The sequence below is a fragment of the Sinocyclocheilus grahami genome, unplaced genomic scaffold (assembly GCF_001515645.1).
Source record: "Sinocyclocheilus grahami isolate Dianchi unplaced genomic scaffold, SAMN03320097.WGS_v1.1 scaffold3.1, whole genome shotgun sequence".
Taxonomy (NCBI): domain Eukaryota; kingdom Metazoa; phylum Chordata; class Actinopteri; order Cypriniformes; family Cyprinidae; genus Sinocyclocheilus; species Sinocyclocheilus grahami.
In genome coordinates, this window is record NW_015505182.1 from 3,922,827 (window position 1) to 3,942,931 (window position 20,105).

At 39.8% G+C, this 20,105-nt stretch overlaps 1 protein-coding gene across 1 annotated transcript in view; it reads left to right on the forward strand.

Annotated features, from left to right (window-relative positions):
* The first annotated feature begins 17,243 nt into the window (after positions 1-17,243).
* The window catches only part of LOC107581479 (RING finger protein 207-like), a 27,725-nt gene continuing 24,863 nt past the window's right edge, over positions 17,244-20,105 (forward strand). The window contains exons 1-2 of the mRNA XM_016267061.1: positions 17,244-17,385; positions 17,466-17,655. Coding sequence (XP_016122547.1) covers positions 17,244-17,385; positions 17,466-17,655 — 332 coding nt within the window. The remainder of the gene's footprint in view (positions 17,386-17,465; positions 17,656-20,105) is intronic.

Genomic DNA, 20,105 nt, shown 5'->3' on the forward strand with positions numbered 1-20,105 from the left:
CTAGACTCTCCACAGTCTATCAGGCTCCGGCACAGGTGGCCGGCTTTGGCGAGCTAAGCTGTTAGACTTACGGACAGCAGAAGGGCAGGCGGCGGTTTTGACCCGCATTGATTTGAGCCCGTGTCTGACACAGCACTGCAGGGAGAGCATGACTGACACCAAGCAGGGCTCTTAGCTGCTGAGGGGAGACCTCTCTGCCCTCTCCACGGCACATTTACCACTGCTGAGAAGAAGGGAGGGTTGAGAGAAAGACTGAATCTGTGCAAGGAGGCAGATAAAGTGAGAGTGGGCTAGGGAGGAGAAAGAGTGGAATCCCTCTCATTATCTCAATGGCAAATACAGTCAGCTGGGGGGACTGTGATCGACTGACCTGTCAAATGTTTTATCTCTCGCCAAGGCACAGCTGACTGGAAAAAGGCTGATCGCTAAAAATACGACAAAATACCCCTAGGTCAGGCAAGTTGTTTCATACTGATCATTCAACTCATAGGAGCAGCATTTATGCCACGGCCTTGCAGACAAAAGCACACCTGGCCTTTTTTTATGTTTTTTTATGAGTACTGTGATGTAAAGTAGGCTGAAGTCAGATCAGGGCGCTATTTGTTATGTGGATGGTCTAATGTCAGCCTAACTTTTCTGGGAGGGAGCCCTGAAAATATTTTTAATAGGACAGTGGAACACAAAAGAAGATATATTTAAAAAACACATTTAAAAGTGAGGTTTTTTTATCCACACAATTAAAATCAATGGTGTTCTGTGTTATTTGGACCCCACTGATTTTCATTGTCTGGACAGTTATCAAAACATCTTCCTTTACATTCCACAGACAAAAGTCAGTCTTATGTGTTTGAAACAACATAAGAGTGAGTAGCGATGACATAATTTTCATTTTTGCATGAACTATCCCTTTTAGTGTGTGTTAAATTGGAACTGTTTCAATTTTTCCCCGTTCATAAAAAAAATAAAAACAAAAACAAAAAACATTGGAAGTTTCAGTAATGATAAGTTGAGCAAACAAGTAGTATCTGACTGAACTTTAGAACATACTGAACTATTTGAACTTGACCTGCCCAGGTTTTCACATCAGAAATCTGGTGACACATTTACAGTAAATGATCACGACGCTGATAAAATAAAACAAAGATTCTAAAACTGCTAGAAATGCACATTTAACCTAACAAATCTATGCCACATGAAAATAACTTACATTCTGATGATGTGATGACGACATCCATTTCATCCACGCTTCAATCAATTAGATAGCAATTAAAAGGCTCCTTACCTCCTTCTTCTTCTTTTTCTTAACTTTGGGTTCCTTTCCTTCCATTATCTTGCTGGGTTTCTTCTTTTTATGTTGTTTAACCGAATCATCCTCAGAGAAGAACCTCTCTAAGGGTGTCAGGGGAACACTCCTCCTACGTTCACCTTCCTCATCCTCATCTGAGAAATAACACAAGAGGTTCACACTTATGGGATTCATGCATACACTGCACCACCTCCAACTATCTATCTACAGTTAGGTCCATATATATTTGGACACTGACACAATTTTCATTATTTCAGCTCTGTATGCCACCAGAATAGAATTAAAATGAAACAATCAAGATGAAATTGTAGGGCAGACTTTAAAGGGATAGTTCACCCAAAAATGAAAATTATGTCATTAATTACCCGCCCTCATGTCGTTCTAAACCCGTAAGACCTCCGTTCATCTTTGAAACACAAATTAAGATATTTTTGATGAGTTCTGAGAGCTCTCTGTCCCTCCCATAGACAGCAATGTAATTAACACGATCAACGTCCAGAAATGTAGCAAGGAGATCGGTAAAATAATCCATGTGACATCAGGGGTTCAACCGTGGCTGCGCCACGCAGATATGTTGTTTTCATAAATTAACATAGAAAACGTATTTGCGTGGCGCAGTTGACACAGAACAGCATACGCTGTTTGCATTCAGTGGATACTCTATAAAATGGCGCCAGGGTGACGCGGAGGAGACGAATTGTTGAATAAAGTTATTTTTGTTTTCTTTGCGTACAAAAACAATTCTCATAGCTTCGTATAATTACGGTTGAACCCCTGATGTCACATGGATTATTTTACCGATCTTCTTGCTACGTTTCTGGGCGTTGATCGTGTTAATTACATTGCTGACTAAATGCATCAATAATATCTTAATTTGTGTTCCGAAGATGAACGGAGGTCTTACGGGTTTGGAACAACATGAGGGTGAGTAATTAATGATAGAATTTTCATATTTGGGTGAACTATCCCTTTAAGCTTTAATGTAAGGGGTTGAACAAATATAACATAAAATGCTTAGGAATTACAACCATTTTTATACACAGTCCCTCCATTTTCAGGGGCTCAAATGTAATTGGACAAATAAATATAATCATAAATATATTTTGTTGAGAATCCTTTGCAGGCAATGACTGTCTTAAGTCTAGAACTCATGGACATCACCCAAGACTGGGTTTCCTCCTTTGTGATGCTTTGCCAGGCCTTTACTGCAGCTGACTTCAGTTGTTGTTTGTTTGTGGGTATTTCTGCCTTTAGTTTTGTCTTCAGCAAGTGAAATGCATGCTCAATCGGGTTGAAATCGGGAGATTGACTTGGCCATTGCAGAATATTCAATTTTTTACAATCAAAAACTCCTGGATTGCTTTTGCAGTAAATTTTAGGTCATTTTCACTTGTACTATAAAAGTGCCGTCCAAACAACTTTGCTGCATTTGACTGAATCTGAGCAGAGAGTAAATCCATATACACTTCAGAATTCATCCAGCTGCTTCGGTCTTCTGTCACGTCATCAATAACACCAGTAACCCAGTGCCACTGGAAGCCATGCATGCTCATGCCATCACACTGCTCCACCATGTTTCACAGATGATGTTGTATGCTTTGGATCATGAGCTGTTCCAAACCTTCATACTTTTTTCTTCCCATCATTCTGGTACAGGTTGATCTTGATTTCAGCTGTCCAAGGAATGCTTTTCCAGAAGTGGTCTGGCTTTTTTTAGATGTTTTTTTTTGGCAAAGTCTAATAATCTGGCCTTGTTTGCACCTTGTAGTGAACCCTCTGTATTTGCTCTCGTGAAGTCTTCTCTTGATAGTAGACTTTGACAGTGACACGCCTACTGTACCTCCTGGAGAGTGTTCTTCTCTTGGCTGGAATGTTGTGAAAGGGTTTTTCTTTACCATAGAGAGGATCCTCCGATCATCCACCAGGTCTTTTTATGTTGCCAGTGCATTCTTTGTTTCTCAGAATGTACCAAACTGTTGATTTGGCCACTCTGAATGTTCCTGCTATCTCTCTGATGGATTTGTTTTGTTTTTGAAGCCTAACAATTGTCTGTTTCACTTGTATGGAGAGATCCTTTGACCACATGATGTGGGTTCACATCAACAGCTTCCAAATGCAAATGGCACACTTAGAGTCAACTCCAGACCTTTTACCTGCTTAATTGATGTAGAAATAACGAAAGTTATGAAACATAAAACAGCTTTTGAGTCAACTGTCCAAATACTTATGGTCTCTTGAAAAAGGGGTGAGGTACTTATTAAAGAGCTGTAATTCCTTAATCTTAAACTTTCCTCCAATTTTGATGCGAATACTCTCAAATTAAAGATCAGAGTGTGCACCTATCTTCTATCTCTTTCTGTCTGTTCTGCTGGGTTTGCCTGTAAAGAGAAGTCTCCTTCACTCCATTAGATGAAAAGCAAAGATTTTTGTTGACACACTGAAAGGGGAGCGAAAGGAGAGAGGTGAGGTCTCTGCCACCAGCTGAACTGTGAATCTCTCACTGTAAACAAAAAACTACTGTCTGGCAGCGCATATTCACTGTAACACTTCAATGATGCCACGCTGTCAAAAAGGCTAAGCGCAAGGGAAAAAAAGACACCAGCAAGGCATCGTCTGCAAACCGGAGCACTACGGTGCAACTCCTGCCGCCTGTCTATCATCAGCTCAGACGGCGGCCCATGAAATATGCAGCGCGCGTGGTGGAGTCAATCAGCTAAAGCCCTGTCCCGCGGCCCACCACGCCCCGTGGGATCTGCTGGAGATGGGGCTTTCCCAGCCTCTTGGATGCTATCCTCGAAATCCACTTAACCTTCATTTAGCTGCCACTGTTTGAGGACTTCAGCTCTGGTGAGAGCAGCCCCTGCACGGTTCAAGCCTCGCTTGCAGCCCTATAGGGCATTTTGGGTATTTACTCAAGTAAAATACTGAGCTCCCCATCTCTCTGTCAGCCGCTGGGAGGTTTTTTCTTATTTCAATCTTCTGCCGCACATAAACAGAGCAGTTGCCTGCGAGATGACGGATATTTAGGGCAGTGCGTCTGCAGTACATCTCACAGGGAGGCTCTTTCATGTCGGCAGAATACGTCTGCTGCCTGCCAGGCGCATCAAGCTCACATCTCGTCTTCATTCATGTCTCACTTACAGTCATGGTGATGCAACACAGCACTCTTGAAGTGAGGATATCTGCCAAAGGTTTTACATTGTCAACTTATTTTTAAGCTTTTTAGATGTTGTCATTGTGAAGATTCATATTTTTAGTCTATATATGAATAGTTTGAAGTATTTATTTATTTTTATATTAAGGCACTTTATCCTGTTCTTGGTGAAATTTCATATTTTTATTCATTATACTGTATGCATACTAATAAGCTGAAGTGTATATATATATTTTTTTTCAATCCAATCCAATTCCAATTTAATATGCAAAGAAAATGTATGAATAATAAATCATCTGTAGCCTGATTTCCCCAAAACTGTAGCTCTATTTTTGCATCCCAGACTCGCTGTAATAGGCAGTCACGTTTTGTGCCATGTTCCCGAGTAAACAGAGCATCGGTCAGGAATCGCCAGGTGTTTAAAAGCTGTACTGCTGCCATTCGCTACTGGTAGCGGGCCTAAAAATGTCCTGACCGCAGCCACACATTTGTGTGTCAGCTAAGCACGGACATTAGGGTAACTTTGACCTTGCAACAAGGGCTGGGTCAGTGCCGCACTCCATTAGAGATGGGATTCACGGCCGGTCTCGCTGTTAGGAAGAGGAACGTTTACAGGAAAACGCATTAGCTGTTTGACAGACTGCGTATGTTAATAATGCCCCCACCGTTAATGTGATGAGACAGCATGGTTGGAGCACCCCCTCATTGAGACCTTCACGTTTTATAGGCCGTGTCTAACTTTCTGAAGACTATATCCATTCTCAAGGTCCCAAGGCTGATTCACAAACCTTTGCTCTGCTTTGCAAAGAGATACAGCGGCAAACACTGCAAGTACACAAGCAAAGTAGTCTAAAATTAATGTCCTAATAACCTATAAAACAAGAACAAAGCCACTGTAATTGAGTTTAGATGCTATAATTATTTTATTCCAGCATGCATATGCTACACTGCAGTAATTTGTTGGTAAAATTTGCAAGATGTTTGAATTTGACGCACAGTGTGCGGTGCAACTCCTGCCGCCTGTCTATCATCAGCTCAGACGGCGGCCCATGAAATATGCAGCGCGCGTGGTGGAGTCAATCAGCTAAAGCCCTGTCCCGCGGCCCACCACGCCCCGTGGGATCTGCTGGAGATGGGGCTTTCCCAGCCTCTTGGATGCTATCCTCGAAATCCACTTAACCTTCATTTAGCTGCCACTGTTTGAGGACTTCAGCTCTGGTGAGAGCAGCCCCTGCACGGTTCAAGCCTCGCTTGCAGCCCTATAGGGCATTTTGGGTATTTACTCAAGTAAAATACTGAGCTCCCCATCTCTCTGTCAGCCGCTGGGAGGTTTTTTCTTATTTCAATCTTCTGCCGCACATAAACAGAGCAGTTGCCTGCGAGATGACGGATATTTAGGGCAGTGCGTCTGCAGTACATCTCACAGGGAGGCTCTTTCATGTCGGCAGAATACGTCTGCTGCCTGCCAGGCGCATCAAGCTCACATCTCGTCTTCATTCATGTCTCACTTACAGTCATGGTGATGCAACACAGCACTCTTGAAGTGAGGATATCTGCCAAAGGTTTTACATTGTCAACTTATTTTTAAGCTTTTTAGATGTTGTCATTGTGAAGATTCATATTTTTAGTCTATATATGAATAGTTTGAAGTATTTATTTATTTTTATATTAAGGCACTTTATCCTGTTCTTGGTGAAATTTCATATTTTTATTCATTATACTGTATGCATACTAATAAGCTGAAGTGTATATATATATTTTTTTTTCAATCCAATCCAATTCCAATTTAATATGCAAAGAAAATGTATGAATAATAAATCATCTGTAGCCTGATTTCCCCAAAACTGTAGCTCTATTTTTGCATCCCAGACTCGCTGTAATAGGCAGTCACGTTTTGTGCCATGTTCCCGAGTAAACAGAGCATCGGCCAGGAATCGCCAGGTGTTTAAAAGCTGTACTGCTGCCATTCGCTACTGGTAGCGGGCCTAAAAATGTCCTGACCGCAGCCACACATTTGTGTGTCAGCTAAGCACGGACATTAGGGTAACTTTGACCTTGCAACAAGGGCTGGGTCAGTGCCGCACTCCATTAGAGATGGGATTCACGGCCGGTCTCGCTGTTAGGAAGAGGAACGTTTACAGGAAAACGCATTAGCTGTTTGACAGACTGCGTATGTTAATAATGCCCCCACCGTTAATGTGATGAGACAGCATGGTTGGAGCACCCCCTCATTGAGACCTTCACGTTTTATAGGCCGTGTCTAACTTTCTGAAGACTATATCCATTCTCAAGGTCCCAAGGCTGATTCACAAACCTTTGCTCTGCTTTGCAAAGAGATACAGCGGCAAACACTGCAAGTACACAAGCAAAGTAGTCTAAAATTAATGTCCTAATAACCTATAAAACAAGAACAAAGCCACTGTAATTGAGTTTAGATGCTATAATTATTTTATTCCAGCATGCATATGCTACACTGCAGTAATTTGTTGGTAAAATTTGCAAGATGTTTGAATTTGACGCACAGTGTGCTGTGGAGTCTGATGCAAAGACTCATGACACATAGACATAAGTGTGTGATGCAACAATGATTTACACGCACGCACAAACTCTAGCAAAGACGAAGGGGTGTCAGCTTTCACAGTGCAGCTTCCAAAAATAGCCCACACTGAACAGAGCAGCTCATGATAATCTTTCAGTTTCAAAGATAAGACTATGTAAAAGAAAACCAGACTTCGAATGGTGGAAATCAAGAAGGGGGCAGAAAACACTCAAATGACTTTGGCTCAGCTTCACCCTAATGCGTCCTAATGAGGATCCACATAAAAAGAAACTCTTGCTAGCATTGTTGGATTATGAAACGGCACTAACAAGAACAGGGCAGAAAATATAGAATGTTTTTCATTATGACTATGATAATTCTTTTCTTTTAAGAATGACTTAAAGGGATAGTCCACCAAGACCATACTATCATTTACTCATCCTCATGTCGTTCCAAACCTGTACGAGTTTCTTTCTTTTGCAGATAAAATTTTAAAGAATTTTTTGAAGACATTTGTCAATATAATTCAAGTCAGTGAGGTCCATAACAACATTTTTATTCCATGGACAAAACACTGAAACAGTTTTCAAAATATCTTCTTTTTTTGTGATTCACATTAAAATAATTAAGTTGTACAGGTTTCAAACGATGTAAGATTTAGTAAATTACAGAATTTAATTTGTGGGTAAACTATCCATTGAATCTGCTATTAATTTTCCAACACCTCTCTGGAGCCACTCCACTCCTTTGTTCCTGACAGGCACACAAGGAATATGGACTCAAGTTGCAACAATTTAAAACTAACGGATTAAAATGTGCATATCTTAACAGAAGCGATGCACATCCATTAACCAGATCCAATGGAAGTGAAATAACATTAAAAACCATGCAATTATTGAGCATACCATTGAATTTTTTATCATGTTTCGTCTTAACATTTTTATAAATCATCTGTTTGTCTCTTTATATCTGCGGTTAGGGCATGCACTAGTGATCCCTTCATTGCTCCTGGCTGGGGGCAGCAGTCATGTGTTCTGCAGTGTTTGGATCATGCAGGGAACAGTCTTGATTGCAAATCTCACTTTGATATCCTACAATATAAACTGCATTCTTAATATACATCCTATTACTTTACTTATGCATGTTAGATTCACTATAATTAACTTAAAATATGCTTTTTCTTTACAGATAAGCTCAAGACGAACTGGATTGATTGTATGGGAATTATTATGCGGTGGTTCGCAATTAAATAACTTAATAGCTCATTTCACATCTTAAAAATTAGCTACATTTATTAATCTCACCAAAACATTCATCAACTAACTCGTTAGAATTTCAGCAAAGGAACCAGTGATGGTGTTCTGGCCTGCACTCAAAGCAATCACAGTGAATGGGACTAAACAGCATAACCCAAAATCCTGGCCAGTCCTGCACTGCATAGATTTCTCATTTTTAGCACATGCGGGGGCTAACTGTCTACACGGAAAGAGCACACTGGCTCATGAATTATTTCGCAATTATTAATTCTTCTGCATATTGCACATTATTTCAAATCGTTTACAGCCCTCAGCAGCATTCATCTCAGCCATGTTACCGCCTCGTTAAAAAAAAAGGAGGTAAGTACGCGATTGGGGTGCAAATGAGATACTGGTGCTCAGGTCTGTCACGTGATTAATTCACGACTAATTCAGAGGTAGCCTAGACCGGGCTGTGAGCGAAAAACTATAAACATATTGATTTTATTGAACTGAGGGCCGTGAATGTATACAAGGCATGCAGGCAGAACGGAGTCTTAACTACACAGGCTTCTCCATTACACCACTGAGAACCCAGCTCTCACAACCAATGGAGACCAATCTATCATTAAAAAAATAATAAGACTGATGAGATGCATGCCCTTCACCTACACAGGAAGCATAAACAGAGTGAAATCATAAGGATACAGTAGTCACCAGCAGCGATTAACCCGTTGATAAGGTTGGGTTTGGAGTCAACCTTGAATGCAAAGGTAAGCATAATAACTGTTTGAGAAAGATATATGCAGCATCAACATAAAGTGTCACTTTTCAACTACAATTTTCTGTAAAGCAGCTGATGCACAAAGCATCAGTTTCATACATTCATTTAAATTAAGCAAATGCCCTTCTTTTAGCAAACACTGCACAGGTCTACACTTTCGAAAACATTTGATTGTAAAAGAAAACAAATGTAAAAATTGTAAACCTGCTAATCTACAGTACAACCACTCACTTACTAACTAAATAAATACATAATGTAAAAGATGTTTCATTTTATTATAAATGAATGAAAATAAGTAAAAAGTATTTTTATAATTGTCTTTTAGTCATCTTGTAATTGATAACTAAATACTAAGGAGGACCATTCTGATCAACTCTATCAATAGCAGTGCATTTTACAGCAACAAACACATTAATAATAAATCAAATAGGTTTGTATATTAATATCATACAATGTAATGCCACATACATTTAGGAAGCCTAAAATATAAAATCACCAAACCTATCAAATCCTAGTTAAGTTCTGATAATCAGTTTTACTGTAAATTTAACAAACCTTTTGTAAGATACTATGGAGGCTGTCTTGGCTAAAGTATGTGCCCCTCAAACCAAACAGATCACAGAGGCAGTGGATCATTGTAGCTGATGTTTTCCTGTCACACGTGGCTCTATCAAGCACATGCACTACTTTTACAAGACAGTGACCACAGAGTAGCACTATCACCATCAGCTCTTTAATATCCCTCAGAGAAACACCTATAACACCTTTTCGGGAAACGGATTGTTTGTTTAGATCGGTTCTAAACAATGTATAAATCCCCACAGCTCCGTCTTGCATACTATTTTTACAACAAGACTGCAGCATTGCCATGCACCAGACTTTATATTAAAACAGTCCATCAGGTTCAGAAATCATTGTGCACAGTGGCTGCAATATCAGAGCAGCCTGACTGGGAAGGGAAAAAAAGACAGTGGGTGCATGCATAACTCATTTATATGCAAAGAAAAATGCGCATGTAAAAACAAACAGCCGGATAATGTTATACGAACAGCTACAGAGAACAATTTGATCTCAAAGAGAATCGCAGACAGACGGTCTGCCGGCGGACAGCTGCGCTTTAATGACTCAAATACAGTCGGACAGTGTCCGGTGTGAGAACAGAAGCTACTGAGACTATAATAAATCGCACGCGCGTCAAGCCCCTCTTCATCCGCATTCAACTAGGCGTAGCAGCGCAATTGTGAAGGGCAGAACTCTCCCTCCCCTGTGACTCTTTACCCCCTCACCTGGCACATCGTCCTCAAAATCCACATCGTCTTGCCCCTCATCTTCATTGCTTAGAGATCCTGGCATCTTTACCGCATAACAAGAAAATCACATCCGAGATACAGGAATAAAGTCCTGAAACTTAACCCTCTGAATGCTCAGATTTTCAGCTTCAGAGGAGGCGTCCACTGACGGTGAGGCTAATTTTCTTTTAATATGCTCTCAATAAAATAAAAGATGGCTGCCCAGTTAAAAAAAATATTTCCCTTTCTCCCTCTTCTCTATCCAAATCCTCCAGTGAAAATAAGAAAGAGACAAAAATGGAACACACATGCCCAGATTGTGACGTCTGGTCGGTTGCCATGGCAATCCATCCCATAGTTTGCCGACACAACTAGTTAATGCTCTTCGCCTGGTCACCGGCTTAACTAGTAGCGAGAGCGGCGGTGGTCGCATTGCCCTTTTCCCGCTCAAGTTCGAGGAATGTGAGGTTATACAGGGAGACGTACGGGAGAAAGTTCCCTCACAATCCCTTTCTGTCAGACGAGGTAAGAGCATAATTGGAGCTGGAAAAAGGATTTTGCTGTCCTGCTTTTTTATTTTACAAATGTAGGTCGGACGAATTGAATATCCAAGGTCACGGCTGAACGTACATCTTAGACGACTTAGTTTAGAGATGTTTTAAAGGGACTTAAAGGTACAGTTCACTCAGAAAACAATTGCCATTTACTCACCGTGTGTCCCACAGAAAAAGACTTACAGCCTCGGTCACCATTCGCTTTCATTTGATTTTCTTGACATACACTGAAAGTAAACGGTGACTGGGGCATTCTACCTCATTTTGGGTGAACTAAAGCATGATGAAGCCAGGTTTGTTTTATTTAAATGAAACGCTATTCTTTACGAAGTCAGGTATACTGGGGGGGGTCTCTCTGAAAACGTCTAATTCGTTTTCGTGAAACTGCTTCAGCACAACCCGCGAATCACGAGCCGTTGCCAAGGATACGGCAGCGAGACGCTCTACGTAATCAAGCCAGACAAAGACATTTAAAATAACCTCCGCTACACGATGCAGAACTCATTCAAAATCATATAAACCCCTAATTAAACAAAAATTAGCATAAACTGACCGAAGCAGATTTGCTTGGTCTCCCAGTCTAGCTCTTTAAGACATTAAGCTGGCCCAAACAGTTGCGCCCAAGCTTGGTAGATCAGCAAGTAAACGGTGACTGGGGCATTCTACCTCATTTTGGGTGAACTAAAGCATGATGAAGCCAGGTTTGTTTTATTTAAATGAAACGCTATTCTTTACGAAGTCAGGTATACTGGGGGGGGTCTCTCTGAAAACGTCTAATTCGTTTTCGTGAAACTGCTTCAGCACAACCCGCGAATCACGAGCCGTTGCCAAGGATACGGCAGCGAGACGCTCTACGTAATCAAGCCAGACAAAGACATTTAAAATAACCTCCGCTACACGATGCAAAACTCATTCAAAATCATATAAACCCCTAATTAAACAAAAATTAGCATAAACTGACCGAAGCAGATTTGCTTGGTCTCCCAGTCTAGCTCTTTAAGACATTAAGCTGGCCCGAACAGTTGCGCCCAAGCTTGGTAGATCAGCTAAAACTAGCAACCATTTTAGACTGGTATAGACGTTTCAGCATATCATGCAGGGTTTTCCCTATTTTTAAAAGAACTCTCTGAACCTTGTGAGTGCACAAATTTTGTTGCTATGGAAATTATTGGTCCTGTCTGACTGGTGGTAGATGAATCCTATATGCTTTAGTGCAGTAAAATGAATAAATAAATAGATAAAGACTTCTTGGGCTCTAAAAATAGAAAGAAAACGCACAATTATAAATCAAATGGATTTATCCAGTACTCTCTCTTTTCCTCCCAGCAAAAGAATGTTTTGAACATACTGCAATGAACACACCAGAAATAAGGAAATTGGTTTCTTTTGAAATTTTATTGAATTTACAAAAGAGTGGCATGGATTTAATCTTCATCCTCCTCCTCCTCATCCTGATTGATCTGGAAGTAGCGCAGTTCATAGCTCTCCTTGGTGTTCGCTACTACACGCAGCCAGTCACGCAGGTTGTTCTTCTTGAGATACTTCTTGGTAAGATACTTCAGGTACCTGAAAACAACAAACAGTTAAGTTTTACATATTCCATATGGTTTCAAATGAGATGGTAATAGTCATAAACACTGCAACAATACCTGAGATGTTTCAATGTGCATTCAAAAATTACAAATACAGGTAATTCCGAACTCACTATAAATATAGATACAGGTTTTATAACTAACTGCTTTGTATTCACACCACTTGGCTTACAGGGTAAAACAAAAGACCCATAAATTCTGCCTTGTGTAACTATCACTATAGTTGTCAAAATATCTTAATTGAAAGGTACATAAAAGCTACCAATTATAAGGTGTAAAATTAGTAGTAGTGGTTCTCCTAACAGCTTTTAAGGCCCTTCTCATCAGATCTTGCTTCTCAAACATATTCAACAAGTAAATGACAATAATAAAGCTGGCAAAGAAAGAAGCATTTCCCATGGCTTTCATGTGTTTAATAGTAAAGCTCTAAGCAGCCTGTTCCAGTAAGCGGACAGGAGTTCAGCATCAAATTAAATGCATGATTATAGTCTATATAATAAAAGCAAAAAATAATGATAAATATTATTTGAGAGTACCTAAACAAAAACATACATTTGATCACAAGCTACAAGTACGCTTCAGTTCATCATTAAAGAAATTAAGGACAAAAACAAAAAAAAACATTAATGGAACTGGCAGTACAATACTGCGCACTTTCAATTAGCAAAACGTGGGCTGTTAGTCACAATGACGACATGTACACGTCTTGCAAACACTGCACTCTGGTGTGCACACGTATTATTCAACAGCGTTCTGACTGTGTGGATGGACACAGACTGATTTATGGAGAGAAAACAATGTTCATTAACACATCTATTCAATTTAGACTACTAAAACTGATATCAAGATGGCAGACAATTTCTTTAGGCATAAATACTTAAAATACTTATTGCACCTTTCAATTCACCTTTAATAAATCATCAAACATTTTACAACATCACAATACAGCAGTGAAACAACAGCTTGCATGCAATTGCAATCCATGGAAAAACCGGGAATGACAGTATCCACACTGTGAGAAAAATAAGATCTTAAAGGGATAGTTCACCCAAAAATGAAAATGATGTCATTAATTCAGGGCTCGACAATAAGGATTGCTTATTGCCAGTGGCCAGTGGCCAGCGTGAAAGACGTTCGGGACAGTAGACGGATTTGTCACTTGCCCGATCGGGCCACTGCAGCATCGTCACAACATTTTATAATTTGCATGTGTTTTTAAGACTTGTTCATTAAAAAATTCAAGCGATTAAAAAGCATTTGCGCGCGTAAGACAACTCCTTTCAGTACTCACTCGTGTGCTGTGTTCTGTGTGAATAGCGCGTGCACAGACAGCCGCGTCTCTGACATGCGTGAGCCACCTGAACGGGCAAATACATACAAAAGTATGTCAAAATACCCCTCTTGGCAAGTAACTGTAGCTTTAACAATGATTAATCTATATTTAATTTATACACTGGAGTACAGATGCACCGATCGACCGTCCATTTTTTGTTTTATTTCAAACTATCTTCTGTTCCGTGCTTGCACAAACTGCACTGCAATGACTGTTTTCAGAAATGGCGTTTTCTTTTCATTTTGTCTCCGTATAATACATTTAAATTAGTGTTAATGCGTGCAGTGCTGCTGTGTTTATAGCGGTAACCAAGGGAACGCTGTATTACTGTTCCATAAGTGCCGCCTGCTGTCAGTGAGTGAATCTGCGTCTCATTCAGCCTGTCTGCGGTTTCTGTTGTGCACTGAATTTATTTAATACACAAGTTTCACAATTTCAGTTGAATTACTGAAATAAATGAACTTTTCCACGACATTCTAATTTATTGAGATGCACATGTATGAATGTGTTTCTGAGGGGAACGGAACTGACTGTTTTCAGAAATGGCGTTTTCTTTTCATTTTGTCTCCGTATAATACATTTAAATTAGTGTTAATGCGTGCAGTGCTGCTGTGTTTATAGCGGTAACCAAGGGAACGCTGTATTACTGTTCCATAAGCGCCGCCTGCTGTCAGAGAGTGAATCTGCGTCTCATTCAGCCTGTGTGCGGTTTCTGTTTCATATAGATGTTTTATGTAGCATAATTTCACAAAGCTAAAGTCAGGTTATTCTGTTTTTGCTTCTGATTTTGAAATTATACAGTCTAATATAAATCAAATATCAACTACACGTTCAAAAATGCGGATTCATTCATTCAAAGAGACGTAATGAAACATGCTGTTGAAATCATTTGAACTTTGAGCGCCCCTCGGCTGACCAGCTATGTGTCGGTGCTAAGACAGAGATTTCGCTTAATTTCCTTGGACATGACAACCTATTTTCACAAATATGTATGACTCGGCCTGGAGGACAGACGCAAGTAATTGCACGCGCTCAGTCGATCTCTCTCTCATTCACTGTCTGTTTAGGCTTGTTAAGTGCAAATCTACAGAGCCTCTGTACAAATCAGCATGGTACACATTATGTTATCATTACTAACTTGTTTAATATTCAGTCCACATGCATGAAGTGTAAATCGAGAAGGGCATAACCTTACGAAAAATTAAAACACGGAAAAATCGCGGTTGCTGCGGTTCTTGCATTCCTCTGTGGTTTGCTCGTCAATAGTGCGGTATTGCGATATTGCGGTTATCGCGACAGCCCTAGCTGTCACTTGTCTTTAATAATGTTTAAACTATATTTATGTTTATTTTTGGCTAGTGATTTTTGCTGTGGTATCGAAATTGAAATAGAGAATTTTAACATTTAATTGGTATCTAAAATATTGGTGTCATATAAGCTTATTAGAATACAAGATAACATATCAAAAACAATGGTAACAGCAACTATTTTATTTTTTGTGGCAGGGCCAGTGAAAATGTTGGCAGGGCAAGAAAAAATTTGAACCACTGGTCCAAACGGGCCAGTAGAAAAAATCCTTAGCGTTGATCCCTGTAATTACCCTCATGTCGTTCCAAACCCATAAGACCTTCATTCATCTTGGGAACACAAATTAAGAAATGTTTGATGAATTCTGAGAGATCTCTGACCCTCCCATAGACAGCAAGCATACTACCATGGTCAAGGCCCAGAAACTTAGTAAGGACATTGGTAAAATAATCCATGTGACATCAGTGGTTCAACCGTAATTTTACGAAGCTACGAGAATACTTTGTGCGCAAAAAAAACAAAAATAACTTTATTCAACAATTTCTCTCCTCCACGACACCATGGCGCCATTTTAGAGATTTACATTTTAGCCATTTACGTTGTTTTCGTTCAGATCAAGGCATAAACAACATATCCGCGTGGCGCAGCTGACACAGAACAGCATACGTAGTTTACGTAAAAATTACAGTTGAACCACTGATGTCACATGGATTATTTTAACGATGTCCTTGCAACATTTCTGGGCCTTGACCATGGTAGTATGCTTGCTGTCTATGGGAGGGTCAGAGATCTCTCAGAATTCATCAAACATTTCTTAATTTGTGTTCCGAAGATGAACGGAGGTCTTACGGTTTTGGAACGACATGAGGGTGAGTAATTAATGACAGAATTTTCATTTTTGGGTGAACTAACCCTTTAAACAAAATTGCACTGGAAATAACAAATGGATGATAATTACAATAATAATTTTGTTTTTCTGTTTGGTAATGCATAAGCTGAATTTCTCAGTTCCATAATCTTATTGATATCTTAACTTTAACTGAACTAAAACTTCAATATTATAGCCTCAGAGAAATAACAGCAATAAACATAGTTAGCAGCCGTTAACATGCATTTGGATCTCTAATCTCAGACTTACCTCTTAGAGAAGGGAACCTCGGATGTCATATATATATATATATATATATATATATATATATATATAGTAGGGCAGGAAGAATAGGTTCCCATGCACCCGCTTGGCGGTTTTTTGGAACCCTAATGGTGTCTAGTTAAGAATTTTTGATGTTGCCGAGGTCAACTAATGTCCCATGGGGTTCGTTTGGTGGCCATCTTGAAATGATGTCATCGCGAGTGGCGAAAAACACATATTTTGATAACTCCTGAACCGTACAACATACAAACACAAATGAACCAACTTTTTCATATAATTCTGACATCAGGAATCAAATGGAAAGGTCAATGACATGATACAACCACTCTTTATTGGTGGAAAACAGGCAAATTACACATTTTTCGGCTCAAAACAATGTAACTTTTGCTATTTTGTTCTGCAGTAGTTTCCTGCATTAGCCAAATTACACTGCATTTTCTCTTATGTCAATTGCAAGGTTGTTAAAAGGATGTCAATCACTCCAAGTGACATAGATGGCAATCTGATTAAACTAGCTAATTGAAAGCAAAAGTCATCAAAACCCCATTTCAGTCTCCAGTCATCATTCTCCGCCTCTTCAAACGTGACCCCGCTGGTGGTTTGTTTTTCAATATCTTTGCAATGAAAGTATAATCAAAACAAACCCGTATGTTAAAAATCTAAAATATAACCCAGAAAATTCTACACAAATCAAAGTAGAAATTGGCATGAACAGCAGCCCAATACTGCTACATCTAACTCCTCGTTTGCCATCGTAGCTACTCATTGGTTACTTTTAACTGCTACTTACGCATTTCAGATATCAATCGTCACCACATATATATATATATATATGCGTGTGTGTGTGTGTGTGTGTGTGTGACTTCTGTTTTTATCCATACTTTTTTTTTCTTTTTCAAAATATGCTGAATAATTACAATTATTTCAGGTATTTGCTGTTTTTCCAGATGGCAGGAGGAATCATCTTCTCTTATGATGAGCTGTTTGATCCAGACTATGCCAGCCTCCATCACCTCGTCTGTCACCTGTGTCATGAGCAATACCACCAACCATGTCTTCTGGACTGCTACCACATCGTCTGTGCCAGTTGTCTGCATAGCAGGGCCCATGACAATCGCCTCAATTGCCCCCTCTGTGGGTAAGTACAAAAATCAAATAGGAAAAGTGTACATGCATTACGCTTGACCAATTAAAGCAGCATATTTGCTCCATGTGAAGAGGCAGGAGGAATCATCTTCTCTTATGATGAGCTGTTTGATCCAGACTATGCCAGCCTCCATCCCCTCGTCTGTCACCTGTGTCATGAGCAATACCACCAACCATGTCTTCTGGACTGCTACCATATCGTCTGTGCCAGTTGTCTGCATGGCAGGGCCCATGACAATCGCCTCAATTGCCCCCTCTGTGGGTAAGTACAAAAATCAAATAGGAAAAGTGTACATGCATTATGCTTGACCAATTAAAGCAGCATATTTGCTCCATGTTGGTTTGTTGTTATAAAAAAATTACTAAAAACCATTTTTATTAAACCAAAAGTTAAATAAGGACAAGGTAGACACTGAAAAAAACTCCCAGTTGCTTTATTGAGATCTCAGTACACAACAGGAACCTTTACCTCAAGGATTTTGGGGGTGAGGAAATGGAAATCGTGACAAAAGCATTCAGTCAGAACCAGCCACAGCAGACTGAAGCCAAGTTCCTCTATAATGGTTACATTTGGCTCTCCACTTATTCTAGTTTTCTTCAAGCTGGATGTTGGGTTAATTCCAAAACGTATCTAGTGCCAAACCTGAACTCCTGTAATCTTTCTTCGTACAACCCACCCATTATAGTTTTGTATACATAACTGTCAAGTCTTCTGTTCTGAAGAGTTGTCCAAGGTTTTGATGACAAACATATGTTCTTCCGATGGTATGATTCATTTCTTGGTGTTCACTTTTAAAATTAAAGGTTCCAAAAGGGGGTTTTGAAGTGATGCAATAGAAGCGCCATTTCCCCAAAGAGTTCTTAGAATTTTTCCTCACTATACAGAACTTTATGTGTAATGGAAATGTTCCATGATCAATGCCGATAAGGAGGCTTTATTTTGTTTAATTAAATTAAAGCACAAATTCATGCAACATGCAACTAGCAGCTATCCTCTTAAGGCAGTTAGCATTAGGACAGCTGCAGAACGTCCACAGTGTTCTGATTTTAGCCCCATAACAAGCACTCCACATGGTGGTCTCTCCGATCACATCACAGCATTGTCATTTGATAAAAACAAGCATCTTGGCAAAGGTGTATGGTGCATTGATCCCACAGCTTATAACAATTACACACAATCTGGTGTTGACCTATTTCATCGTGTTTAGAAGTGACTCAGAGATCTGCTATTTTTATGTGCTTCTTTACAATTTACAGAGAAAATCAGGAGACTGGTGGTGAAACGAATTAGTGATAGATGATATATCGACCAGGGAAATTAATCAGACAATATTTGGACATTTTGCATAATCAGCTGAGTCATTTCCAAAACTCAACAGTCGGTTAGATCAGTTGAACCTTGAGTAAATATTGTTTAAAATGAGGATTTATTTACATTTTTGTTCATCTTACTTGCTATCATTAAATTATATAAAACGTTTTGGTCAGTAAGACTACCGGTATGTAATGTTTTTGGAAAAAAGTCTGTTATGCTCAACAAAGCTACATTTATTTTATCAAACATCAAAACTTTAGACAGTTTACTTTCAATATATATATATATATATATGCAGACTTAGTTTTTTTAAGTTATCATGTTTTTATTGTGTTTTATTGTGTTAATATATTTAATATATTTGTTGACAACTACCTACAGCCATATCACCCCGCGGCCCAAAACTGGTTGCCCACTGAAGCTAAGCAGCGTTGAGCCTGGTTAGTACCTGGATGGGAGACCTCCTGGGAAAACTAGGTTGCTGTTGGAAGAGGTGTTAGTGAGGCCAGCAGGGGGTGCTCACCCTGCAGTCTGTGTGGGTCCGAACACCCCAGTGTAGTGACGGGGACACTATACTGTCTTTGGTCAGTAAGACTACCGGTATGTAATGTTTTTGGAAAAAAGTCTGTTATGCTCAACAAAGCTACATTTATTTTATCAAACATCAAAACTTTAAACAGTTTACTTTCAATATATATATATATATATATGCAGACTTAGTTTTTTTAAGTTATCATGTTTTTATTGTGTTTTATTGTGTTAATATATTTAATATATTTGTTGACAACTACCTACAGCCATATCACCCCGCAGCCCAAAACTGGTTGCCCACTGAAGCTAAGCAGCGTTGAGCCTGGTTAGTAGCTGGATGGGAGACCTCCTGGGAAAACTAGGTTGCTGTTGGAAGAGGTGTTAGTGAGGCCAGCAGGGGGTGCTCACCCTGCAGTCTGTGTGGGTCCGAACACCCCAGTGTAGTGACGGGGACACTATACTGTCAATAAGCACCGTCTTTCGGATGAGACGTTAAACCGAGGTCCTGACTCTCTGTGGTCATTAAAAATCCCATGGCACTCATCGTAAAGAGTAGGGGTGAAACCCCGGTGTCCTGGCCAAATTCCCTCCACTGGCCTTTGTCAATCATGGCCTCCTAATAATCCCCATCCACTTGATTGGCTCTATGACTCTCTCCTCTCCACCTGTAGCTGGTGTGTGGTGAGCGCACTGGCGCCGTTGTCCTGTGGCTGCTGTCGCATCATCCAAGTGGATGCTGCACACTGGTGGTAGTTGAGGAGAGACCCCCCCCACACATGTTTGTGAAAGCGCTTTGGGTGTATAACAATACACGAGAAAGCGCTATATAAATGCATCATTCATTCATTCATTCAACTAACTAACTA